This window comes from Cyclopterus lumpus, chromosome 9 (genome assembly GCF_009769545.1).
Source record: "Cyclopterus lumpus isolate fCycLum1 chromosome 9, fCycLum1.pri, whole genome shotgun sequence".
Classification (NCBI taxonomy): domain Eukaryota; kingdom Metazoa; phylum Chordata; class Actinopteri; order Perciformes; family Cyclopteridae; genus Cyclopterus; species Cyclopterus lumpus.
The window spans coordinates 15768132-15795068 of NC_046974.1; the positions used below are offsets into that span (position 1 = coordinate 15768132).

The 26937-nt window shown below is 40.7% G+C and overlaps 3 protein-coding genes across 3 annotated transcripts in view; 1 reads left to right on the top strand and 2 right to left on the bottom strand.

Annotated features, from left to right (window-relative positions):
• LOC117736372 (GDNF family receptor alpha-2-like) overlaps window positions 1-3525 on the bottom strand; it is a 41179-nt gene extending 37654 nt beyond the window's left edge. The window contains 2 exon segments of the mRNA XM_034541671.1: window positions 1924-2280; window positions 3458-3525. Of these exon segments, the coding sequence (XP_034397562.1) occupies window positions 1924-2280; window positions 3458-3509 (409 nt within the window). The 5' untranslated portion in view covers window positions 3510-3525.
• A 4455-nt stretch (window positions 3526-7980) lies between these two features.
• On the bottom strand, window positions 7981-16899 carry bco2l (beta-carotene 15, 15-dioxygenase 2, like). The gene is made up of 13 exons (XM_034541442.1): window positions 16869-16899; window positions 14686-14688; window positions 14279-14456; window positions 13539-13750; window positions 12866-12981; window positions 12625-12727; window positions 12365-12505; window positions 10930-11090; window positions 10402-10572; window positions 9580-9717; window positions 8628-8810; window positions 8349-8459; window positions 7981-8097 (listed from the first exon to the last, which is right to left on the bottom strand). Exons 1-13 carry the CDS (start codon window positions 16897-16899, stop codon window positions 7981-7983), a joined length of 1665 nt encoding a protein of 554 aa, XP_034397333.1.
• A 3613-nt stretch (window positions 16900-20512) lies between these two features.
• Window positions 20513-23362, top strand: ela3l (elastase 3 like). Its single transcript, XM_034541443.1, has 9 exons — window positions 20513-20535; window positions 20796-20995; window positions 21233-21321; window positions 21495-21592; window positions 21780-21908; window positions 22288-22424; window positions 22661-22806; window positions 23068-23220; window positions 23345-23362. The coding sequence occupies exons 1-9, from the start codon at window positions 20513-20515 to the stop codon at window positions 23360-23362; spliced, it is 993 nt and encodes a 330-aa protein (XP_034397334.1).
• The last annotated feature ends 3575 nt before the right edge of the window (window positions 23363-26937 follow it).

A 26937-nucleotide genomic window follows, 5' to 3' on the forward strand; every position in this document is an offset into this window, starting at 1 on the left:
AAAGTCACCAGATATTACTTTTCATAATGAGTTAATGACATTAGTTAAATGTATCATCTTTAATAATAATCTCTACCCTCATCTGTTTGTCATTTAGTCAGCTTTGTCCCTTCACCTTCTCTAACTCTACTCTTCTTTTAATCCAAAGCTCCTCACTTTTCTTATTTCTCTCTCTGGCATACTCTTGGGCTTTTAATCTCTCCACATTAACATGAGTAAAATAAGACTTTCAAAGCTACATTACGCATTATCTAACCCAACAAACTACATCAAAACCTTTGTGATTTGTCCACAAATCATTTTAAAAGTGGCGTAGCAGCACTTCAAGAGGGTGTGTTGGGATTCGGACCTTTGTGTTTGTTTCCAGAGATGGATGTTGTACATAGATTGTTTCCAGTTAACAAAAGCCTGCTTGACTGCACAATGGATCGTGATTAGATTAAAGCTGCACTATAAGAGCTTTTCGTTTGTGTTAAAGCGGGTTTTATCTCCAAGGGCGAAAGGGCCAAAACAGGACAGAGCTGAGAGGCATTTATTCATTAAGAAATACAAGCTCTGTAAAGGGCATGCTGCAAGCACAGGAGGTCTCTATCCCTGACAGCAAGACAACTTGCATGATGCATTCAAACACAAACACTTTGACTGATATGGCTGTTTGTTTGGGGAAGGAGAACGAGACATAGAGGGAGAACAGAGAGATCATTGCGAAGGGGAAAGTGTTGTAAACAAAGAGAAAGACAGGGAGAGAGACTGAAGGCCTGGGGAGCATGCATGTCATTACATTTCCCTTGAACTCATGTCAGGGACCCTCTGCTGCCATCAGTCTGATGAAGTGTAGCTGGTGCTATGAGCAGTCCGCCTGGCAGATCACTTCTCGGATCACCACACAAAAGACCCAAATGCTCAGAGCTTGGAGACTTCGCAACGTTACCACCATTACCCCACGTGTCAAAACAGCTGAACATATTATGTCCTCCATGTTTACATGGCATGCTACTTGTTATCAGTCACAGAAACTTCGGCCACGTGTACGAGCAGGGAGAAATGTCACTTTGGGGACAGGACCCCCTTGGCGGCCCCCAGGGCACTGCATCTCTTTTCAGCTCAGATTCTGTCAGATGTGTCTCCATATGAAACACTGCATGCTTTTGATCCTTAAAGATGGGCCAAGAGTCAGTTCAAGGAGGCTGCTTTATGATCTCTAAATGTATTGCAATGTAAAAACCTGAGGGTTACAATGTTACAACAAGAGTGCTATTTTACGTCCTGCACAAGTGGACACATAAGGGCCACTGATCTATACGATTGTAACCTAATTACATGGTAATATGGAACACTTTCGGTGAAAACCAATAAGACTGCCATAACAGGTCTACCTAATGTAATCCCATTATAGCTCCATTACCATCGAGAGGGTGAGGAAAGTAGGAAAGCATATATTTTTCATCATGGGCTTCTGGGTATCACTGTAAGAGGGCATCAGGGAATAGGGCATAAACAATGGGTGTGGTGTACATCCTTCTTGTCCGGAAAGTACACTGTTACTTGAGATCGGAACATTCATTTAAAATAAATGTTATAATCCTAAAGAACACACTAAGTCTTATACAATAATATCAATAGAGGTGTGTTGAACATCCATTTCTAGACTACTGCAGCAATGCATGATTGTACATCATATATTTAGTAATAAATAAATTAAACATGATCAAAGAGGGAATACAGAAGGAAACAAATGACTGACTGGTGGACACATGAAAGAAGCAAGTGCTAATTTCAAGAGAAAACATTGGTATTTGTATAACTACATGACTTAAAGAGGTGCCATTATACTACAGGCCCTGAAATTGCCACACAGTTAAACATGATGTGATGTGAATTTATTTTGTGACACAGTTAATCCTGAAACCATTTGCCTCCTACCTTCAGTGAGTCCCATGTGGATAGTCCAGTAGTTCTGCAGACACTGCAGCTCCTTCTTCATGCCCCTCTTGCAGCGGCAGTCATACAGAGGACTAACCAGCAGCACTTCCAAGGCCGCCTGGCACTCCCTGTTGTTGTCCAGCATGGCTTCCTTCTCCTTGCCCACAAGACACTGGCGCATCACCCGGTACCGGGAGCTGCAATAAGGGTTCTGGTTACACATGTCACTGGCCTGGATGCAGTCCACCCATTCTGGCTGAGCTCCGGGACCAGACCCTGTGCCTGGAGATCCTGGAGAATCATTAGCCATGGACACGGACAAAGCTGAGGGACCATCCCAGGAACTTGCTGCCTTATCTAGATAGGGACCGGGGGACAGAGGCGGGATGACAAGAGACAATTGGGCTCAGAAATGGCAAATTAATGTGTGAGAGATTTTGTGTTGGTATATGTTTCTGCAAGTGCAAGCACATATCATAAACCTGCTTTTATTGTTGTTGTAGTTGTTTGACATATAAACAGGTTTGATGGCCTATGCCATGCCCATACATGCCAAGATATCATTTAGCAAAACAGTTTACATTCTTCAGGGTTCACATTAGTCTAATACATTAGTCTCCATGTGGTCAGGTTATGTCTCATTGAATTAATATTCAGTGATTTAGATGTGCTTATCTCTACTTAATTTAGGGCATCTAAAGGCTCCGAACCCATATTAAACATAATTAAAGGAAGACATGATCATTGAAGTGTATCTAATTATCTCACCTAAAAAAATGTGAACTACACTGGATTTCCATCTAGGTAACCACAACATTACAGCTTGCAATGAGTAAACAGTGATCCACAGAGCAGAACTCAGGTGCTGTCGTTCGACACGAGTCAAGATTCAGACCAAAGTAGAGATAGTTCTGGTGAAATGACAAGAGAGACCCCTTGTGGTAATGTTGAGCACTGCGCTCCGAGAGCAACGGGTAAGAGAAGAGTAACATGAAGTTCAAATATTTCATCAGTCAGATGATTTTATCTGAAGCACTGTCGTATCGTTTGAGGACGATGGTACGTGTGCTGATGATGAAGATATCGGTGAGGATGAGGAGTTTGATGATAATGATGGAATTTTTCCTAATAAACCAAACACAAGGGTGTAACTGAAATGACCTCAGAGATGTTCCTTTTACTGACCAAATAATATTCCAGTAATGAGGTGTTTACTCCTACTGTGGAAGCTCTGCTTGTTGAATGTATCCAATATAAGTGATGCACATATACCAACTTCTGTTAGTAGCAAGGGTTAACTATTAAACTGAATCATGGCATAACATGAACGCCCGTCAGTATTTGACCACAAATAATAATAAATACAAATCAGAATGAACCTCGTGCATTCAAACAACTCCTGTATGATACAAGTGGACACATAGCAGAAAATGCACCTTGGCAATAATTACTGATGTCAAAATGAATCTCTATGAGCCACATAATTCAAATTTAAACACAATTCTACATATTCTTATCATATTTCACTTCTCACCTAAGAGCAGGAGAAAGACGTAAGCGCACACCCACACAGTGACAGACTTCATATTGGACTCGAGATGAGTTAGGGTCCAATACGACTAATATTTCCACCTTACAAAAGGTTGAATTCCCCTCTCCGGATCCGTAAACGAAGCCGTATGCTAACTGTAAAAAAAAAGAAGAAAAAAATATATATATCCTCATTAAAGACGCACTTCCGAAAAAATCCTCGACTCCCAATAATAATCCACGATTTTGTTTTGAGTTTTTTAAATAATAGACTAACTCCAACGCAGAAAAATCCTCTGATGTTGAAAAAAAAAATCAAAAATCAAATGCCAATCAATCAATCAGTCAATCCATGAAAGCAGTTTCTCAGGGTCCGTCTGCGCTGCGTTCATACCGACAAACTATTGAGACTTGATCTCTCCGCATTATCAGGGTTCAGACCGCCCGCTCCAATTGCCCCTTGTAGACAATGTGTCCCTAAAACATTCCTTAAACTGGCGTAAAATGATCCTTCAACTATGCCGATGTATCTAACGAGGAGGAAGAACTCATCTGAAAGTGCAACAAAACGCTAACTGCATTGTTTTCTTCCCACCACTGGCTCCTTCAAAAAGCTGTGCGCTCCTCTGGAGGAGGTGAACGCTTCTTTTGCACTGACTGCATGTGTCGAGGCTTCACGGCACTTTATACGGAGGAGTTTCATTCAACCAACAGAGGGCGCTGTCGCGGGGTGCTCTTATTGGCAAACGTGAAACTCTGTCACATCGAGGCACAATAATAAATGTTACCCTACAGATAAATCTCCACGATATTCCTATAATCTCCCTGCAGGGAGCTGAGGAAAGATGCACCTGTGCTCCTCAGCAGTGAAGATTACAGTGACCTCACTTGGCCTGTGTGGCATATCCTGATCTCCTGGAATATTGCCACAGGATTTTCTATACATTTTGTGAAACATTTTCTGTGATTAACGGATTATATCCTTCTTAGAAGATTCATATTTCTTCCATAAGGGAGTCTTTACAGTCTTGCCAAGAGAGACGAAGCCATAACTGCAACACATCAACAAAGAATGAGGAAGAAACAAGTAAAGCTGGTCTTCTAACGCATGGTGAATCCTTTATTCCAGTATTCAGCAATGCCACTGCACGTCATTTCTGGTTGGTATTAGAGCTTCATACCCACAACTCATAGAAATCTGCAAATGTTTTTTAGCGAAAGGGTTCAAGGATGGACTCAACAATGATGATGACAATGTCATCATTCATTTCAGCAATACCCCAACACTTCTCGTGGCATCTGTGTTTCCTCTGATTGAAAGAAAGATAAAAAAAAAGGAGAAAAAAAACTGGCACAATGCCTCGTATTATATTTGTGCTTGGAGGAAATAAGCCCACAACCCACAAAATCTGCCATTTTTCAAAGTGGCTTCGCATTAGACGAAATGACTTTGTTGTGCATCATCGCTTAAATAGTGCCCGGAATGTCATAAATCTTTGCAAATCTTGAAAACAAAGTCTCTATTTAGAGGGCTTTTTCAAAGTGGCTTCGCATTAGACGATGACTTTGTTGTGCATCATCGCTTAAATAGTGCCCGGAATGTCATAAATCTTTGCAAATCTTGAAACAAAGTCTCTATTTAGAGGGACTGACAGTGACAAACTGCAAGGCCAGTGGCTCATAATGACGTTTGACTGTCAGCCCAGGCTCCCATCCAAGAGGGAAAAGAGCTTGCCGCTATAATGGCAAAACAGCCTCATTCTGCCTATATTGGCCCGGGCTTATTCTCGTCTCCCCCCAGATTTTGAAGTCTCTGTCATTATGAGGACACTGAAAAGCATCATTCTCCACCATGAATATGTCCTGCATCAGTCACTGCATCAGTGCTGCAGTGACTGATGCAGGCTGTTCGGAAATTATTTGCAGAAATACATATTTTACCCCGGATTGGCAAACTTTCTAGCTAGCTAGCTTTCCAGCTATTATTTTCTAAAACCAGACCAATTATCTTCTTTCATGTTAGCAGATAACAAAGAGGGCATTTTGTTATTCAAGTAAGTTTTCACTGAAGAGCAGATGCATGAACTGTATAAAGTGTACAGTTGCTTCAGCAGTAGATTCAGGAAGAATCAGACATTTCTAATAACACGAAAAGGCATGAAATCAAGAGAGAGACATCAGCAATTACATTGTGGATTCTTATTCGGGCATCACATTATTTCCATCCATGATTGTGCAATATGGATAAATCCTCTTAGGTTTTTTTTTTTTTTGTCTTGAGCTCGGCTGTCAGGTCTATAGTGGGACATTATTTTTGTTGACATTGCACAATTCCCCCCCCCCGTGGGTACTTAATTGCTCCATTCTGACTTTTTTTCACGTGTACAATTAGAGAGAGCCCACAGAGAAGCACACACATGCATAGCTTTCATAAATAAACATATCCTTATGTGCACCTGCAGACCCAGATGCACATCATCTGTATGTCAGATACACGTGCATGATGGCTCAGGACTGCAAGATAGGGAATGACACATTTGGATATGGAGGACATTGTACTTACCATTCAATGTGCCTGCCTCTGGGAGGTGTGTCTAATAAAGTGAATATAGATTATACCATTATGAATTCATGGGATATGAAATAATGATTCCAGATAACAGTCAAAGTTAAGACTCTGTGCAATAACTTGTGCTTAGTGAGACAGGAGTGCGGGGGTCTCATACAAACTCTAACGGGTCAAATAAGAGTTTAGACAGTCTGAAGCTGTCACCTTGAAAACAACACTGACAAACATGCATACAAATATTGCATGTGTTACATTACATTACATTACAGGCTATAGTGCCTGCACAAGTGCATTCAGAATGGCTGGAGTTAGTGTGCTTGGCTATTATTCAAACTCAACCCAGGTGAGTCCACATGTTAAGCCATCACAAAGGTAACTTTCCAGAACAACACCATTGCTCCTTGTGCATAATGTCTCACCCAATAATACTTTGAATTAAAAGGGTGTTTGGCAACATTGATAAGGGTTTGCCTTTGCCTCACAGATTTGCGGAAACTACAATTAGCTTGAGATTTATCTGAGGGCAAAGGTCGTTGTATCTCTCTCTGCTGGTCGTGCTCAATGCAGAGACTAATAATGAACTGAGCATATATTACATGCACACACACACACACACGCACACACTTGCACGCAAGCACACAGAGGTTCAGCATGACTGATTAGATTAGGAATTATGGGCTAATTAATGTGTATCTTGGGAGACCTGTACAGCATGCTTATTAGGAGACACAATCTGAGTTGAGCAAGGAACATGGCAAAACATAAATGGTGTTAATTCAGAGTATCCAATTAATTACATTAAATTAAATAACACACAGTAGATTGCTCTATTCCCTTCTGTTTTATTCAGTTCAGTGTAAGAGAAGCTAAAGATGAAACTTCTGCCTGCACTGTCCATTCATACATTATTGAAGGTTGGGACTTGCTATTGCCAAATATTCTTAAAACCTCCTCACTGTAACTTTTGACTGAAAGTCTATTTTTAAATATAAAAAAGGCACAACAAATGTGATATATATGGGTTGTAATATCTTTAAAATGTCTCAGCTTTCACATAGCCATTAGTACCTGTATCAGGTTTAGAGCCCAAACTTTGTTTAAATAATCTGTTTAAATCAATGTGAGAGGGAAAATAGCTGATGAAATAAGCATCAGCAAAGTCAATTGTGGTGACGGTGGAGTGACCAGTGCAGCTCTACATTCTGGGCCGGGTCTGTTTCACTCAAATCTGTTCGGTTCGGCTCCCATTCGTTCTCAAGGTCCTACATGTCAACGTTTATGTGTATGTCTACTTTGTTTTGGGTTGTTTGGAGCGTTTAAACAGCACTACATTTCTGATGTGACCTCTGCTAGACTCTCTGGAGGCTATCGACCAGTTAGACCCATTTGTTTTCCAGGCATTTCAGACATTGTCCATTTCTATCACATTACTTTGACAGAAATTGAATTTCCTCTGATGCATTTCTATGTATCCTAAGTGCTGTTCTGTTCTCACGGGGAGTATAGCGTTTCCAGTGGTGTGATGATGCAAAAACACTTTCAGTTTAAACAGAAAAAGGGGAAATTGATTTTATTTCAATGAGTGTATTAACTGTCATTTTTTATTCTAAAGGTTTTCCACATAACATGTAATTTCTTCCAAATAACCGCCATCCGCATGGGAGTCTGGCCATTGCCTAAAGTCTGTTTCAAAATCTTAAAAGAGCACATGGGAACCCTTAGAGGACAAACTTTATCAGTGCACCGATGCCATGGTGGGCTTTCTGTCTTGTTAGTCTGCAAAAGATTGCCATCTTTCTGATGGTTAGCTACAAACAAATAGTATGTTTGTTTTTTTCCCAGCTCTCATTTCTTTTACAGTTCAGAAATCACAACAGAGACAATCACATTCTGTGGATAAAGAGGCTGGTCACTGGTTACATTTCAAGAGTTTACCAGAGCTGTAAACAATGGCACATCTATCCCATCTTGTTAAACACGCCGTGGGTCCCATATGGGATATTAACAGGGACCACTGCTCTTCCCAGCTCCGTGAAGGTCTTCGCATCCAGAATAAGTAAGAAAGTACTTTTCTCCTGGAAATAGAAGAGATTAAAATAGGTTATGTAAACAAAAAGGTCAGAAAACACCCTTCTCACAATAACATTGGTGAAAGTACCAGAATATGTGTCTTTACCATGCATAATAAAGAATACATGTATAATCAGCTGACAAAACAATATATGAAAGTTGTGTCAAACTGTACTGTTATGAACAAATAGCATGAGAAAGTATTCAAGTTAACAATGCCTGCTGCTGCTCTTGTAGATTTGTTTTTGTAACTTACCTCTCTGGGTGTGATAATGACAGACAAAACCACTCCATCATCTTCCTGAGTAGCGTTGGGCGACGCAACAAAGACCGGCTCAGACGGATACAAGCCGGGATAACGCCACACCTAGACAGGGAAGATTACATTAACATCCCCTGCACTCGAAGCTGTTTCATGTTATAAAACCTACCCTCAACCTCCTGCCCTCTGAGAGAGAGAAGCAGCAGTAGAAGCAACGTTGATGCCAACAGTTAACAATGAGGTTTCCCAAAGCTGTCTCTGATTGATAGAGACCTTAAGCTCCTTGGTGTGGACATCCATTTTGAGCAGGGAGTCACTGAAGACATGTCCAAAGCCACAGGAGTAGAAGTAGCGGTAGGGTCTGCCATTGTACTGGTCATAGTTGATCTGAGGGAACTCAAGGCCACCGTATTGCAGCAGCTCGTCATCGTAAAGTTCTTCGTGAGTCATGTAAACCTGGAGGAGCACAGGAGGAAGTGAAGATTCAACTTTCAGTGCACTGTATACATTTTAACCAAAAATATTTGCCCTGTTAATGCACACCAACAGACCTGATTTACGGTACATTGTTGAGAGCTGGAATTAATACTGCATTATTCCCTAAAACCCATAAATGGATACCTGCACGAGATCCTCTAAGAATAAATCAATTTATTTTTATTTTACTTTTAAATGTACCTTCAATTGCAATTACAAACCCGTCTTTGACTTCAATGCACTTTCACAGCTGTTTTTCAATTTACATGAACAGTACATAGCACCACTGAGAACCGAGGACAGTGTCACTCAGGTAGTCATGACAACTAAAACATCCCATTTGCTTTCAACGTTTCAGCTTTATTTTACCATAAGAAATATATTGGACTGTGTGTGTCTCTTTCTGTGTGTGTGTGTGCGTGTGTGTGTGTGTGTGTGTGTGTGTGTGTGTGTGTGAGCGTGTGTGTGCGTGTGCGTGTGTGTGTGTGTGCGTGTGTGTGTGTGTTAGATGGCAATTGTTCAGCCCCATGATGGACTCTCATTTTGAAATCACTTTTATCTGCTGTAAGTCATGAAATTACTATCTTGCAGTACCTTCAGTGTCTCATCATGCCCAATAATTACACAGTGTGTGGGAGTGAATTGGCTGTATTCATCATGATTATAGGTCTACATTTTTACTTGATTCCATGAAAACCAGATTGAGTGTAATGCTCAGGTAAACATATTACAAACTGTTTAATCCTACCTCTCCTGGTTTTGTCTTCTTTGCTGTGGCTTTATAGTTTTGCAGCGACACAAGGTTTTGGTCCAAAGGAGTTTCTTCGTCCACAGTCAGGGGTAGGACATATCTCCTTGGGAGGTTTCTGCACATTGAGTTGTAAAACTGCCAAACGAAATCAGACAGACATGAAGAAAACTGTGAGCGTGGCTCCTTTGACTGAAAGATGCAATGGCAACTTCAGGGACAAGAGCCGAAAACATACAACACACTTACACAAAAATCCTGCATTTTATATGGATGTTAAATTGTTTGGAGGAAATGTTATATATTTGTTGTTGTTGTATGTTCTGATTAAACTTCATTACATTTGAAAATGGAAAAAGATTTAAAAGAAAAAAGAGAAAGAGAGAGAGAGAGAGAGAGAGAGAGAGATTGGTGAAAAATATGGCCCTTACGAATAGAACCACAAAAACCTCTAAATCTTTTCTGAATAATGTTTTGAATATTATTATAATAATAAAAACAGTTGCAAACATTTAGTAAAAGCCAGAACCTCATACTGAGCTGCTCACCAATGATGAACTGCAAACATGTTAGGCATGTGTGTGCGTTTGAATATGAGTCAAACTGTATGAATTGGGCGACTGTGGGTCAGTGGTTAGCAGGTCCGTCTTTCAATCAGGGGTTGGTGGTTCAATCCCCGCCCTAGCCGATGTGTCCTTGAGCAAGACACTTAACCCTGAATTGTTCCCTGTAGCTATTCTACAGTGTATGAATGTAACATGATTGTAAGTCGCTTTGGATAAAAAGCGTCAGCTAAATGACATGTAATGTAATGTAATTAACCTTGTCCATTTCCTCTCCCGCACCTCTACGGAGGTTCTCCAGTGTAAAGTTTCCAATGACCTCGCCATCGTCCCCACAGCACATGTCCATCACCAAGAGCCCGTTGTCCTCAAAAGCGTTGATCTGATGCAGCGTGAACATGGGTGCTGCGCGGTACTTTACTTCACTCTCCTGTAAGCAAGCAATCAATAAAGTATTAGTATAACATGATGAAGGCTTTTGAACAAACAAGAAGAGCATCTGTGTTGGATTTTACATTTAAGGAACAAGCATTATGAACTTTTGATATTGAATGCTTAATGGATCTGCTGTGTAATGAGATGAGGAAATTGAGAGTAGCAATGTATGAGGAAAGGCTCTACCATCAGAGTGTGACTCTATCAAAATAAATTGGGGGAAAGCTCCACTATGCATGAAGAGATTAGCTGGCAGCTTTACTCTTTTGTTCTGACTATTCAGCAAACGGATGTTTGTTTTCTATACCTGGCTCTTTGTCTGTGTCTGCTGCTGTGCTGTCAACTAACCCACCTTGCCAGTGTGCCTGTTGACCAAGTGGAAGATGGTGTCATACTGAGGGTCCCAGGTCAGGACTTTATTTAAGCTCTTTCCCTGGATTCTGTACAGTATTAACTTCAGCATGTCCAGCTTGATCGGCTGCTCAACAAACACAATGTAGTTCTCTGACATGACTGGAGAGAGAGGGCAAGCACAGAAGGAAAGGCGTGAATTTAAAGAAACACATGATTGACACATCTTATTCATCATATATCATGATAAATCAGCGAAATGCTGACTCTGTAGTTTCACGACAGAGTTCATTCTTTTTTTCATTGCCCCACTGATACGCCATTTCATTTTTTTACAAGCACATAAAATGGGTCCTGGTTAAATGTTGCAAGACCATGTGACTAGCATGATTTCGGTAGTGTTTTGGCGGTATGTAAACTGAAAATGATTTTCCAATTGCCCCCATGTTGTTAAATTGGCCCAGTGAAAGAGGGTTTGCAGCGGGGCCCTGCTACTCTGCTTGTCAGTTTGAAGGGTAAAACTTTCTTCCCTCATTACCGACAGTTGAGCCAAACATATTGTGCTAGCATATAAACACATTAAATTGGGGCTAAACATAACCCCCCAACTACTCTAACTCTACTGACAGAAGTAATTATCTGGTGCCCTGTATAAACGTACACTGTTTCCACACTTTTATTGGTGCCAGACAGTCTGGCAGAGCAAGGGTGGTCTGCCGGAAATATGGACTGAGATATTATCAGGGAACTGGGGCAGTACGACAACCAAATGGAGCTACATTGTTGTAGATTGGGGAGAGCAGCAATGTTGTGCTTGCTGATTGGCATCGGCTTAATGCTTAATGCTTCACTATCAGTGGATTCTTCATCAACTGCTTGGCTATCAGCTGGCCAGTAACATCCAATCATATTCTTGCAGGTGTACCTCAGTATGTAGCCATTATAACCTGACTTTTCTCTTCATTCCTCCTAATCAGAGCCTAATCAAGCAAAACATATTCCACCAAATACAACAGTATAACTGACTGCAATGTCGACATAAAACAGTAAAAGCACAATGACACAAATCCTGTGTATGTTGGAAACAGTGCTTTCAGTGTTAAGCCCTGGAGAGAACTAAATTAATGAGTTGATCTTTTTTATTTTCTGAGACTCGTTTCAGTCAAAGGCAGACTTATAGACAGAGATAGATAGTGAAAGCTAAATTGAAAGACAAAGGAGCTGTGATTATCCAAAAGAAGCAGGGCGAGACAAGAATTCAAATGAGTAATTACTAAGAGCAAGGAAAAACGGTGACACTCTCTTTCATTGAAGTCGACTCACACTCTCAGTGCAGGCAAAAAACTAAATCTCTCATTTAATTAATTAATTCAGTTTACATCCAGCATGAAGACACCTTAAAGAAGGTGTTTGTTAAACTGTGGTGTTAATCTCACCAAAGCTATGATAGTAGGAAGGTTTCCTGGGTTCAGAAGCACGGATGGAGCAGATTACCCTGGCTCCATTCAGGTCTGCAGAGTCCTCCACTGCTGCTTTCTCCTCAGGAGGCGGCACACGAAGGATATTGTAGAAGAAACCTGAGGAGGCCCAAAAACAATTGATGTTCAGGATGGATATGATGGATGGATACCATAAGGATATCTACATGAATATATATTTTAGTAGGCAGACGGGTGGGAAGAAAAAAGGGACTTACCGCTTTTCCCATAGGAGTTGCCCATGTTGTACGTGGCTCCCTCGCGGTCATAGTGCGGGTGAGCTGTGGCTGAGTTGACAGCAATGTATTGACTCCAGTCCACCTTATAAGGACAGCATCATCGTCTTTGTTGTTCTCTTTATCATTATCAACAATCGCCCATCTTTCTTGTCTTTACTCTCCGACTATTTATCAGCATCGGCATTCAAAAGTGACTATTATTTTTATTATACTGACTCACCTTCTCCTTTGTCTCCAGGCTCTGCGGATCTACTCGTCTCATGTAGTTGGTTTCTGTGCTGACATAATAGTCTCCCTTGTACGTGACAAAGTTCACACTGGCATTATCTGTGGCCTCTGTTCACACATAAAGATGTCATGAACATATTAAGCACTTCAGCAAAAAACTCGTCTTTCTGAGAGATTCGACGGGAAACTACTTTGTCCATCAGTTTCTCCATTCTTAGTTTTTCAGAAGCTTTACGTCATGTTTCAGATTGATCTTTGTGTGTGTGTGCGTGTGTGTGTGCGTGTGTGTTTAGCTGTCTGTGATCAAACAGACAACTAAACACACACACACACACACAAACACACACACAATCATTTAACTTGTGTTCCCTTTACCTCAATAAAAACACAATCTGATGTAACATTAGCTCTCACATGCTGAAAAAAACAATAAGAAATACGCCACATTCAGTAGAAAAAGAAAAAGAGCATTTTTTTCCTCTATTTGTTTGACTTCTACTTTGGCAGAAGTAATCTGGCACAGAAGTTTTTTACCTTAAAAATCAAACCTCCAAAAGTGGATTGAATACTTCAATAATGACATTTGGCACTGCTAGTGCTACATTACGGTGCATTGAAGTGGATTACACATGGACATATGCAATATACAAAGAAGACACACTTACTAGGAATCTGAAAGCGGGAAAAAAAGCGTGCAAAGATGTTCTTGCAGGGATCAGGCAGGGCTAATGTCCCAAACTCTGACACCACGATGCGGTTCTTCTCTGAGTTGGTGACAAATGAGTCACTTCTTAGGAATCGGCTACAGTAGGTGACATTGCCCTCACAGATGTGGAACCGGTGCATCATGGCCATGCCGTCAAACCAGTGGGTGTAGCTAAGAGAATAAAGTCATTTGTAAGCAGGGTATTGGTGTAAGACAAAGTTAGAGAGAGTGAGCTCTGTGACAAATAATGAGAAATTACCAAATACCCCAAAAGCTTAATTTTAGTCATCTACATGAGGACAACAAATTTGAGAATGTGTCACAAACATGGGCCGTCTTAAAACTACTGTATACTGTTGAGGTTTAGCCTGCTTTATGTTGCTGTGAATGTTCTGTTAATGTACTGGCAATGCATCAAGTGTAATTGTACCTACATGTTACTACTATTGTTGTCATTTCAAAGACTATCTCTATTGTTTGACCATATATTGTGTTATATTTGTCATATGTGTATATATTGTTGTGATAAAAGACCTGACAATCGATTTGGGGGTGAAAGCAGGCTTCAATTATGTTATAAAGCATTGTGATGTGTTTGGGTTGTATTTCCTTTTGTTTGTACACTGTCATGCTAATAAAGCTGTCTTGGTTTAATTAATTAGTAAAGGTTGTTAAACTCCATAGTAGTTCTCAAAATACCTGTCTTTTCCAAATTCAAACTTCCCAGGACCATTTCTCAGGAGGCTGCCATTGATCCAGGTTGGAATAGTTCCAGTGATCGTGGTGGGGATGGGATCAGGGGTTTCCTCCACAGAACGCACCAGAGGCTCTATGGTCTCCAGCCCCTTGCCCTGCGGACATTGCTGCCTGCTGGACACTGAGGAGAGGAGAGGAGAGGAGAGGTTTTAAAGAGTCCTTTATTCCACTATCGCAAGAACAGCAAAACACTCTACAGCTTCATTTGAAAACCAAGTAACTAATAGTCAAACAAACAAACAACCACATATAGCCAAAGAACAAAACAAATAAACAATCCCAATGTCTTTCACTGAGCATAAAATGTTCCCAGTAGTCCATTTGTCCCTGAAAGCCTGGACATTGTCCACCGCCTGAGTAGTTGAACAGCAGCTGAACTCTTGGCCCACCTCACACCCATCTCATTCTCTCTCTCTCACACACTCTCACACACACACACACAACTCAAAACACACACACACACAGACACACACACACACAGACACACATACACATGTATATTACCACTTACATAATGGGTGTGGTGCTGTGAACCACTTGGGACTTTGAACGAATGTGAAAGAAGAAGTGATATAAGTGTGTGTGTGTGTGTGTGTGTGTGTGTGTGTGTGTTTGTGTGTGTGTGTGTGTGTGTGTGTGTGTGTGTGTGGTTGCATTGTCAGTGTGATCTACTAATTCAATTCAATTCAGTTTATTTTATATCGCCAAAAATTACGAATCACAAATCACAAATTACAAATTATCCTCAGAGGGCTTTACAATCTGTACACATATGACATCCCTGTCCCAGGACCTCACTTTGGATCAGGAAAAAATCTGAAATAATAGAAAAAACCCTTTCACCGGAAAAAAAAAAAAAAGGGAAGAAACCTTCAGGAGAGCAACAGAGGAGGATCCCTCTCCCCGGATGGACAGAAGCAATAGATGTCTTGTGTACAGATGAACAGCGTTACAGCTAATGTCAACACAATCGTATAACAAGAAGAACCTTTGAAGCTTTAACTTTCTAATTTAGTTGAATAGATTTAGTATGTAATAATTTCTACCGACACTCAAAATAATAATCAAACAACTGATTAAAAATGTAGAAGTGTGATAACATGATCTCTTCTGTGGTAGGAGATATTATGTACTGTAACAGCTCCTGCTTGGATGTTCTTATGACTCTCTGGGGTCTTGCACTGTGAATGACACCTGCACTATCTACTGTCTTATCTGTTATCCAATAACCAATTCCTGTTCATGACCTCATATCTCCACACATAACGAAGATTGTAAAATATTTACGAGAGTTACGTGATTAGCAAAAGCCAATCATTGTTTAATATGGAGCCCCATGCTGAGCTGAGGTTACAAAACAAGAGTTTTTTGACGGCATGAATCGTTATTCCGATCAATCACCAGAACCAGAATTTGTTTCATTCCCATGACACTACTACTGCAGACAATAAAAAACAACCGTTGTAGGCTTTAACAATCTCTCACAATGTAGAGTTTGCACATTTTGATTGTGATTACTGCAGCATTGCAAATGATCCCTGAATGTTGCCTGTAATTTTCATTTTCGGGGTATTTCATGTAACTTTCTTACTGCTGCATTCAAAACCATGTCTCTTGAAAACAAAACAGCAACATTTACGAGCCCAGTGTATAATAGATTCAGGTATTGCAATTTTTTATTTCTCATTTTTGTGTCATCACAATTGCAACAGTGATTTATTTAACAGTTATTACTTTAGTGAACTGATTTCTTCACAGCAGAACATTTCTTTGTTGCACATCTTTATTAAAATGTCTGTTCTTTTCATATTTACTCTGCAGGGACCTGACAGTCAGTTTTCTTCTTTTAGTTAACTGCTGATAATGACTAAAAGCTGTTAATTAGACATTGAGCACATTCTCTCACCGGCTCTGTTTCAACAGAAGACTTCGGAGCAGAAACAATAGGACATGCCAACATGTCCTATTGTTTCTGCAGCTCTGGTTTTGAAAAAACATGAATACTGAACCACATTGGGCATGTCTTTGTTTGCATGTGTGTTTCTACGTGGATTTCTATAAGAAGGTATTTTACCTTTCTAGAAGGTATTTTATATAACATACTATTGTTATTATTCCTGCTTTAAACGGGATGAAATAAATGTCTGCACTTTGTTTTTTTAGTTAAAAGTGAAATGTTGATTTAGTCAGTCTTGAACTTCCATCATAATCAATAATAATTAAAAGAAATAGCCTCTTGTAGAGGCTGATAAGAGTTTCGATTCATGTAGATGTAGCACTAGTGAAGTCAACCAGATTCCTAAATACTTTACTCAAAGAAATAATGTATTTGTGTTATTATGTAACAATAAAATAGCATGACATGCAAAATGTACAGCTCGATTATTACCAGAACTTTCTGTGTTGTTATTTCCAAAATATCCCAAATACAACAAACCAAATATTTTTTACTTCTACCTCACCTTCATATTTAGAAATAAGTTATGAATGCAATGAATCTATGACTACAGAACTGAAAGTGGTGTCTACTCACTGTTTGTCTGGGGCTCTGTGGTCTTGGACATGGCTGGTCCTTCTGCACATTAGATCAGACAATCAAACAGGATTTAAACAAGCCCGGAGGAAAACCTTTGAACCATTGGTTCCTTGCCAAGTTAAGTAAGTAATCAGCCACAAACAGTTGTGTCCATTGATTCATGATGTAGGTCTCTGTTTGCATAATGTGACATAATAGTTTCTTAAGGATAGTTTTTAGCTGAAAGACTTAATTGTATGAATCATAGTAGTAGCAATAGTGTCCATAGTTAAAGGTGACTGTGGCTCAGTGTAGAGCAGGGTCGTCCTTGGATCGGCAGTTCGATCCCCGGCTCCGCTAGTCCATGTTGATCTGTTCTTGGGCAAGAGCCTTAACCCCAAATTGCTCCCGTAGCTGTGCCTACGGTGTATGAATGTGTGTGAATGTTAGTTAGAATCCTGATGGGCAGGTGGCACCTTGCATGGCAGCTCCTGTCATCACTGTTTGAATGTGTGAATGAGGACAAGTAGTGTTAAAGGGCTTTGAGTGGTCGGAAGACAAGAAATTGTGATACAAGAACAGCCTATTTACCATTTATATTGATGTAGTTATTGCTCTTGTCATACACAGTAAAAAAATAATATGTAAAAATGACCTTCAGATTATAACACTTGGTCCAAGTCGTCTGTGTGTTTGCTGCTTTTATCTCATCTCACTATACATTGACTAGCTCTGTTCAGTTTAAGGATGTACGTGTCCCCCCTGCAGTCAGGGTTCCAACACAAGTCAAAACATGTAAAATGTCTATAATTACAATAAATATTACAACATGTAGCAGCAGAATGGTGCATGTCTTTGAGCCAGATACAGAAGTATCTTTAGCCCTGTGTAGTCTAAATGCGTTGTTTTAGGTTGAGGGATCTAAATATTTTTTTTCCAAAAGACTACACATTGTTAATTTGCTATACAATAATAAGTATAATCCTGATAAGTACTGTTTTAAGTTATATGACATTGCATGCTATCCAACCTTGCAAGCAGGCACACAAATGAACAATACTCAAAGGGAGCACTCAATAAAACTCAATTGTATATAAACACAGAACTTTTTTGAAAACAAAACATATAAATAACAACTGTTTATAAAGTAGATGAAAATAAGATGTGGGTCTTTATAATATATGATTCTAAAAAGACTTTATGATACATATATTCAAGGCTAAAAACAGGAGAGTAAATTCAGGTAAAAACATTGTATGTACATGTATGTGTCACAGAAAAGGGAAAAAAGGATATTATCTTGTGAAAATAGAACAAAATGTCAACAATTAGCTTATGAGAATAAGAAACATAAATGCTAAATCACATTAATAATGCATTCAAGCAGAAAGCAGTTCCTCACACACTATAGCACTATATGTGGTAAGACAGGCTGCACCCAGTCCCACTACTGGGACTTTCCCACTCAACATGTAGGAAATGGAAACCTGGCAAGTACGTACACGACCTGTAGGAATACCTGTTGGGTCACGATGCTCTTTAATTAAATCTATATTTCCCAGCATGGGAGTCTATACAAGATGATCAGCCAAGGATGTTGGTAATCACTGAAGGGAAACCACAGTAAACAAAGACATCTAAATGAAATAAACATATGTGCGATCAATCGAAAGTGAAGGCATAGACGACCGTCTGTTAACATCGGGAAGGATCATGAGAAAAGCAAATCAGCAGCAGACAGCCGATGTTTGGATTTACTTCAGCCCTACAGATTAAAAACACATGCCCGTGGCAAATAAATCGGCCACTGGAAAATACAGCTGTCTATTTTTCAAAGCAAAAAAAGCTTAACAATATTGACGTGAGGAATGGGCTAAACTATCAGACACAAATCAAAAGATCATGTTAAATACAGTGGTAGTATTGTTGGATACAAAGAGGAATGCGAGGGAAATTACTTAAAAAGCACAAGGCAGCGTCCTGCCAGAATAATATTTATACAATATGGCAAAATCTTTCTCCTTTACTCCACGTGGGTAATGGCAATGGCCAAGTACAATGTTTACTGACCCACAGTAATACAAAGCAACTATAAACCTCACAGGTGTCATTCAAAGTTCAGCTGCTGTTCTGATAAGGAAACAGGCAGAAGTGTACCTGTTACAAACCCCAGAGGGGCTTTCAGTTGACGAGGTGTTCTGCTTGGCTCAGGCCTGAGACTGTAAGCCTCATTTCAGAATGACAGGCTGCATCTGACTGCATACAAACATATCTCAGTTGTAAGAAGCAGATTTTGGAGATCAGAGGCTTTGAGCTCTATATGAAGGGTTGATGGTATTTCAGGTCAGGTTGGTATTTACTTAGATGATTTAACGTATCTGTTTCTATCTTTTCCACTAACACATTCATGAATACAGGGAGTGAGAGGGAGGCATCTCTTCTGGACACCGGCCTGTAATCCGTTGAATGTGTTTTAACATTTAATTTTAATTAGCTTGCAGTTAATTGCATATCCTAGCTGTGGAGACGTTCACACGCACGACAGGGATGCTTTCACACACACACACACACACACACACACACACACACACACACACACACACACACAAGTACATTTAGATGCACAAATACACCCCCACAAACAAGCCAAGTATGTTGAAGCTTGTTTTTGTTGCTGTAGTTGACTTTCAAGGTTTTTTTTCTTCAATCTTACTATCATGTGCAATGTCAAAGTTGTGTCCGTCCTCCTTTAAGGATGCAAAAACCCAGTTAGATTGACAACTGATTTTCTAGATGACTGATGTTGTTTCTTGCAGCAAACAGACAACATTTTGCATTTAATTTTTTTCTTTTGTAAAATAATTCAACTTGCATTGGCGACTAAACAGATCAATTGTCCCATCTAGTGGTCAATTTGGAAACTAAATGATTCACGATTAAAAGGTCCAGTCTGCCGTCTGAAAAAGTCTGATGAAAAGGATTGAAATGAAATGATTTGTAATACACAACAGTTGTTTAAAAGGGCCACAGACCAGCGATAAAGCTCCTGTAATCAAACAATGTTTGGCCTGATTTCTATCTCTCTCATCAGATACACCTTGAAAATAATTCCATGACAAGCATTTTGTCACTGACTATTCCTCGCCATCTTTTCCACTAACTTCACCTGTTTACTGCAACGTAACACCTAACCTTTATTGCGCCATGACATATCACCCAAACAGCCTTTGACAGGTTTACAAAGTCTGCATGCTGAGTCACTTCAGGCCTGCACACGCTGACACTTTCGTACCTCAGGAACTGTGTCAGTGTCCTCCACGTCTCATAACTTATTCAAGTCATCATAACAACCTCAGGATATACTCCACATTTGACTTTACAACAACACATTTAATGCATAGAAAAAATGCTACGGATGTTTGAATATATATTGAGTGATGTGTTTGGTCATACAATATGTCTCACATTCCTGGCACTGCAGAATTCACTGCGGACCTGTGTGTGTTGTAACGTGTCAAAAGATTGTGGCGTAGCTGTCGATATTTTCTGCACCAGTGACACCATCTGCTCCTCATTGTCCTGGTTATTTATCATACTAATGCCCTGGAGTTTGATTTTTGTTTTTACATTTCGCAGAAAACAGGTCAATACCAGTAATCCAGATGTTGGCTTCCCATGCTGTTATGCAAGCATTTAATTCCAGGTTTCAGGAAAGAGCCTTTGTCATGGAAAGGAGTAAAGGTGAGGTCAAAAAACTGAATATAAAGCAAAGGCTGTCTGGTATGTGTCGCCAACAGTTATAGACATACAGTACACATAATATGTATGCATGTATGTGAACCCTTGTGAATACACATATGCGTACAGAGCACACACTGTAGCTCTCCATGAAGGTCATGTGAAATGTTCCAAAAAATACACCTGTGTGTTTTGTCAGATGCCTAGTTGCTCTGACCCTCACTGCCATTGGTCCAGCTTCGTCGCCGGAGGCCGTGACAAACCAATAGGAGTGTGTGTCGCCACATTCGGCCTGGGTGTTGCTTGTGGTAGAACGTTTAAAAGAGAGGGTTGGTCCTGCTGTGCCTCAGCAGAAACATCAATCAACATGATCCCCATTGTGCTGGCCTCAGTGCTCATTGCTAGCGGTAAGAACATCTGGAATCCCTTATTCTGTCTGTAATTGTTTCTGTGTGGTTGCAAGTTTGTGTGAAAGAGTGAGTGTGCAAGCCTATTCCCACACAGGGAGCTATAAGTGTGCAATTCTTTATTGAAAAGAAAAATTAGGCCGTTTGTGCCGAATGTAAGATTCGAAAGTAATTTCATTGCTCAACACTCTCCATCTCATCATACACCACTCTGATGTCTATCTCCTCCTCGTCCAGTCCTTGGGTGTGGCACCCCACCCATCGAGCCCCTGACTTCCCGTGTGGTCAATGGAGTAGATGCCAAGCCCCACAGCTGGCCCTGGCAGGTATCCTAATACCTACACATCTGTCAATGTTTTTAGATTTACCGGCAAACCTTTTGGGTTCGGCATCTGCTTATTAGACAAACCCAGGAAATTATGTCATTAAATTATGTCAGCAAAGATTTATACATCTGCAACCCTACTGTATCCTTTATGTTGTCCTGTTTTGTGTCAAGATCTCTCTGCAGTATGAGAGGGATGGTGTGTGGAGGCACACATGTGGGGGATCTCTGATTGCTGCCAACTGGGTCGTGACTGCTGCTCACTGCATCAAGTACGAACACAGCCGAGGAACACAGAAACACAAAAACAAAAACCCCAATGCCGACCACGACAAATCACATACTCACAGATCTTCTGTTAAACACTGTACTTATTCTGTTCTTATTAACCCGATTTAACCCTGAAAGAAATGAGGATCAGACAATTCATGAACTCCAAAAGCTGTTCTCTCCCCCCAGCACCAAGCTCTCCTACAGAGTGTTCGTGGGCAAACACAACCTGGTGGAGGAAGAGGCTGGCTCCAAGGCCATCCTGCCCGAGAAGATTATTGTCCATGAGAAATGGAACCAGATCTTTGTGGCCTTCGGGTAAGACAAGCACCACTGTACAGTGCAAAGCACAGTCTGAGTCGCCTGCCACAACGTGCAGTACATCATAATCTCATCTATTCTGTGTTAAGGTGACAAAGTGGGCTGAGGCTCAAATTTCATTTATTCACTTTATTCGAGTGCATGCCTCTGACACGAGTTCTCCATCTTCATGCATCTCATATTTCTCCACAGATAATAAAATGTGTAAGACAACATAAATAAGAATGGACCACTTTGACCGTAGTAGTGTGCGCAAATGCAGCCTGACTTTTCTCACAGTGGGAAATTAGAGAAATTAGATTAGCCATCGAGGTAATTTATTTAAATGTACAATACAGAAATGATGACTTTCTCCTTCTTTTTGTCTTTCTTGCAGAAATGATATCGCCCTGATTAAGCTGTCAGAGTCTGTGACTTTGAGCGACCAGGCGCAGCTGGCATGCATCCCTGCTGCTGGCACCGTGCTGTCCAACCTCTACCCCTGCTACGTCACCGGATGGGGCAGGCTCTACAGTAAGTCACTGTTTATGGAAGGCTGGGCCGAGTTTAGTGAGCGTCATCTTGGTTCCCCATGAAAAAGTTGGGATGAAAATGACATTTTTAGACTTTTCTGGGGTAGGATTACTCCTAAATTGAAAATGTGGGTCGGACTGAGTTTGGCGCTGGGGGAAATGCTGTATAGCAGATTTGAAAGATGGCTAGTGAATGTGGATGATGGTACAGTAATAGACTCTGCCTGTGTGTTTTAGCCGGAGGCCCCATAGCTGATAAGCTGCAGCAGGCTTTGATGCCTGTGGCTGACCATGCTACCTGCTCCCAGCCTGGCTGGTGGGGTATCGCTGTCAGGACTACCATGGTGTGTGCCGGTGGGGATGGTATCGTGGCTGGATGCAATGTAAGTGGTGTGTGTGTGTATGTAGGTGTGTGTGTGTGAAGCAAATTGGAAGAAATAAAAATGTCGAAGGAATCATAGGGAACGATTAGACTTAAGTGTTGTCTAGCTGCCAACGAATTTGACAAATGTTTCTTGTGTCCCCATTATACTTGGTGAAGCAATGATTCTGATTGTGATTCTCATGGTTGAGCCTTGCCAGTCCCCCAGCAGCGACACCAAATGCATAAAACATAAGCCCTCCTCCTCTCTCTATGTGTCCAGGGCGACTCCGGTGGCCCTCTGAACTGTAAGAACACAGCGGGATCCTGGGAGGTCCATGGCATTGCTAGCTTTGTCTCTGGCCTTGGCTGCAACTATAAAAATAAACCCACTGTCTTCACCAGAGTATCAGCTTTCAACGACTGGATCGACCAGGTAAGAGAGACACACAAATGGATGTTCATTATTTTGTGGAGAAGCACCTCCTCTTGGCATACAGCAATGGCTGTTTCGCTGTTCATAATTTTTTTTTCTAATGAATAAATGTTTGTGTTTTCAGGTTATGATGAACAACTAAAAATGATGAAGTGGCAATAAAAGATACCCAGCAAACTATATTTTTCTTGTCTGTTTGGATACCCACCAGCTGTAGCAGACTCTCACATCTGATTAACCCCTATCCAGAAGAATAGTGAATGAATCCTAAATGTTATTTACCAATACTGTGCCATATGTGGATGACTAGAAAAAGAAACAATGTCAACAAATATCCAGCAGGTGTCCTCACACACTTATAATATGAAATTGGTTCTGACAGCTTTCCAAATTAGGATCCTGTGCAGAATGACCAATGTTTCTGGCTGCAAATACAGCACCAACAAACGTGATACACTGAATAGCTTACATAAAACAAGCAGGTGATTCAAACAAAATTGTCACAACATGTCAAATTGCACCAAGCTGCATATTGGATTATAAACGGTGGGCGCTGTTATGAAATAAACACTTCATATCAAATATGAATCAAATATGCCAGCTGGAAACTGACCTGGTTTGTCCATGTGCCCTCTCAACGGGAGGGCTTGATGAGAACAATTCTACTGGGGAATGTATCTTTCCTCATAATAATTTTGCAAGGTTAAAGTGGAAAATATTTATTTTCCCTTGCTATCATGAGATGGGGATGAGAGTAGAGGGGAAATTAAGAACTAAATGACATTTCCTCTCTTTTTTTCTTTCTTTTTTTACATTTGAAAGATTCTCACACAGACACACACCCTGATCAGTTTTGACAGGGTAGTGAAGGTGTGCAAGCACCCTTACTGACATGTGACATAGTGATCAGACATGACACGCCCTGTGTGTGTGTGTGTGTGTGTGTGTGTGTGACACAGAGTTTTCATTTATGTTTCTGCGATTCTCTCAGGCTATGAGTACATTTCTCTGATATGATGAATCACTCTTCTGAAGCATGTCTCTGGAGTATCAGCATAGTGATGAGTGATAAGTATCTCATCTAAACTCTCATGAAGGCTACAGCACAAGTGCAGCTCCCTGACTAATTCAGTCTGATTTGGATGGAAATGACGGTATCCGCAGAAATTGCATATGAAATGCATCCCATATCCATACTGTCTATCGCACAGTAATGATGGTGTAGCACTGCATTAATATGGAATGATTAAATTGTGAGTGCAGTAAACCAAATATAATAAAATTACTGTGCTAAAAATATTGAATAAGAAAACCTGAATCTCTGGATGTGTTCCCCTGCAAAACGTTGTTCTGAAGCAAGGGGAATGAGGCCTCAAAAGAATGCTTTGTCTCTTCCTGATCTTTGTAGGTCAGGGTGCCCCACTCCCATCTCTCTCTCACACACACACACACACACACACACACACACACATACACATACACACACACACACACACACACACACAGACAAAGAAAAGGACAGTCCCCCAGGGGCCCTGTGCTGTTGTGCTGAATACCAATAAGCAACAAGTTCTAAGTTGATGCAGCTGCTCTTCAAGTCTGTGCAACTTGTTTCAAGTGAACTAAGCAGGGAAGAGGGTGTCATTCACTACAGCTCTGCCTGTGTTTAGGACAAACTACTCTTTATTCTGGGTCGTTTTGAATTGGTCCTTCTGCACAACAGAAATCACAATATTGTTATCTAGACTGAGTGCAACCTGCATCTCGTTTTCCCTTGCTTTCATTTTCTTCTTCTTTTCTTTTTTCCAGGGTTTTGTTGCATTATGTTACATTTATTTATTTTCACTGTACTTGTAATGATGAGTTGTTGCAACGATCTTTTGTGCAAAAGTGTAGACCGTGTAATCTTCACAGCTAGGCGTGAGAGGAAAGCCCTTGATGGGATGTTCCAAGAGCGCCTTTGTATAAATGGCTCAGTAGTAACAGACTCGGAGAGGGAGAGGGAGAGGGAGAGGGAGAGGGGAGGGGTGCATGGAGGAGGGGGAGGGGCTTGGGGATGAGGAGCAGCCACTCTGACAGCAGCATCTCCGCTCTGTCGCCCCGCGCCTGTCAGCAGTCACTGGGAACCGGTCCGGACTCCACCAGCTTGACTGCATTAACAGTCCGGTGCCGTACAGCCATTTCCCCCAAACGGTCAGGAAGAGGTCGGTGACGTACTTGGAAGCAAAAGTTCCCGTCTCACGAAACAAGTAGTTCCATTTTTTTTTAACGTTTTGTCAGGACGTGTTTGGCAGCTGAGGCGCGCGTGGAGGAGAGGACAAAAAAAAGTAGCAACAAACGCATGGACACCGGACACCAGAGGGAAGGACTAGGTAGGCTGGTGAAGTGTGCTTGAAGCGATACTGCAAGCAGGCTACAAACAACAAGCAAATATAAACGAATTACATTTTATCTTGAGTCCACATAAAAGTATTTTACTAAAGATTTTTGAAAGATTTTCTGTAATAGGGGTAACAACATGTTAATACATTAATTGACTTCCTAAAGTTCTGCCTATTTAAACGTTTTTGAAAGTATTTCAAAAATAATACGCAATAAATAATACAAAAAATGTCTGAGTATGCCCTTGTCTACAAATCAACAACTATTTGACTTGACCAATTGATGTTATAAACAGTGTTACTGTCACCACTGAACATATCCATATCAAGTTGTAGGCAATGCAGCTGGGGGAGGAAGGAAGGCAGTTCAGTCACATGAGACGGAGGCCTTTCAGTCTGATGATGTATTATGCACAATCATTGGTCTGTTTTCAATGTGGTCACTGCCAGCACACATTTGTGTGTGGTTGTATGCATCTGTGGCATGCAGCCATTGGTGCATGTAGACTATATTTGCATGCATTTAAATTTGATTGTTTGCATTTGTACACAAAAGGCCTTTATGTCAATCAATGGCACCATTCACAGACACACACATGCATCCACAAGCATACACATGTTGCTGTATTTTGCTGTTGCATGACACCAGTACCAACCTAAAGCTTAACTATTTCCTGCTACAGAGCACAGAGCCATTACACTACAGACTGCAGTTATCTGTGTATTGATTATGGCCTCGGGAAGTGTGTGGATGTGTGTTTTTGCATGTTTGTGTGTGGCGGGCCAGTCATGTGCTGTTCTGATCTTGTAACCTTTGAATCTACCAAAACACACATCAATACATTTTCTGAAATAAAATTTTAACTTACTGATATTATTTGACTAATGCAGTGTTGTGCGATTGGGCATCTTCAAATTTGGCAGAATCCAACTGCACAAAGAAAAGCAATTCTCTTTTGAAGTATATTAGCATCCTAACACATTTGCTCTGCTCCAGTGTGGCCAAGAGCGAAAACAGAGCTATCTTGTATTCAGAGGAAATTGATTTATCTTGCAAAGGAAAAAAAAATATCCTTGTAGTCATTAAAACAAGAACCACAATCATGTACTTTGGGAAGTACATGTTATGAAATATAATTAGTGATTATGAATAACATGGTGCGACGGCTGTGTTTTCTTGTTATATGCACCACTGATTGTCTGAAATCAATGTGAGCATTCAAACCCTTTTTGCTCACACTAATTTCTCTAGCACACACACACACACACACGGACTCCTTCCTGTCACATCTCTCTGTCATCTAATAGCTTACACATTCCTTGCTTTTGTGCTAAT

Bases quoted from the DNA above. Each gene is read 5' to 3' on its own strand.
- ela3l (XM_034541443.1), top strand. From the start codon at position 20,513: ATGTTGGCTTCCCATGCTGTTAT. The intron at 20,996-21,232 runs GTAAGAACATCT...CTCCTCGTCCAG, and splicing joins CTCAGTGCTCATTGCTAGCG to TCCTTGGGTGTGGCACCCCA. The intron at 21,909-22,287 runs GTAAGACAAGCA...TCTTTCTTGCAG, and splicing joins CAGATCTTTGTGGCCTTCGG to AAATGATATCGCCCTGATTA.
- bco2l (XM_034541442.1), bottom strand. From the start codon at position 16,899: ATGTCCAAGACCACAGAGCCCCAGACAAACA. The intron at 13,751-14,278 runs GTATTTTGAGAA...TTATTCTCTTAG, and splicing joins TTTGAATTTGGAAAAGACAG to CTACACCCACTGGTTTGACG. The intron at 8,811-9,579 runs GTAGGATTAAAC...GTGCTCCTCCAG, and splicing joins AGAAGACAAAACCAGGAGAG to GTTTACATGACTCACGAAGA.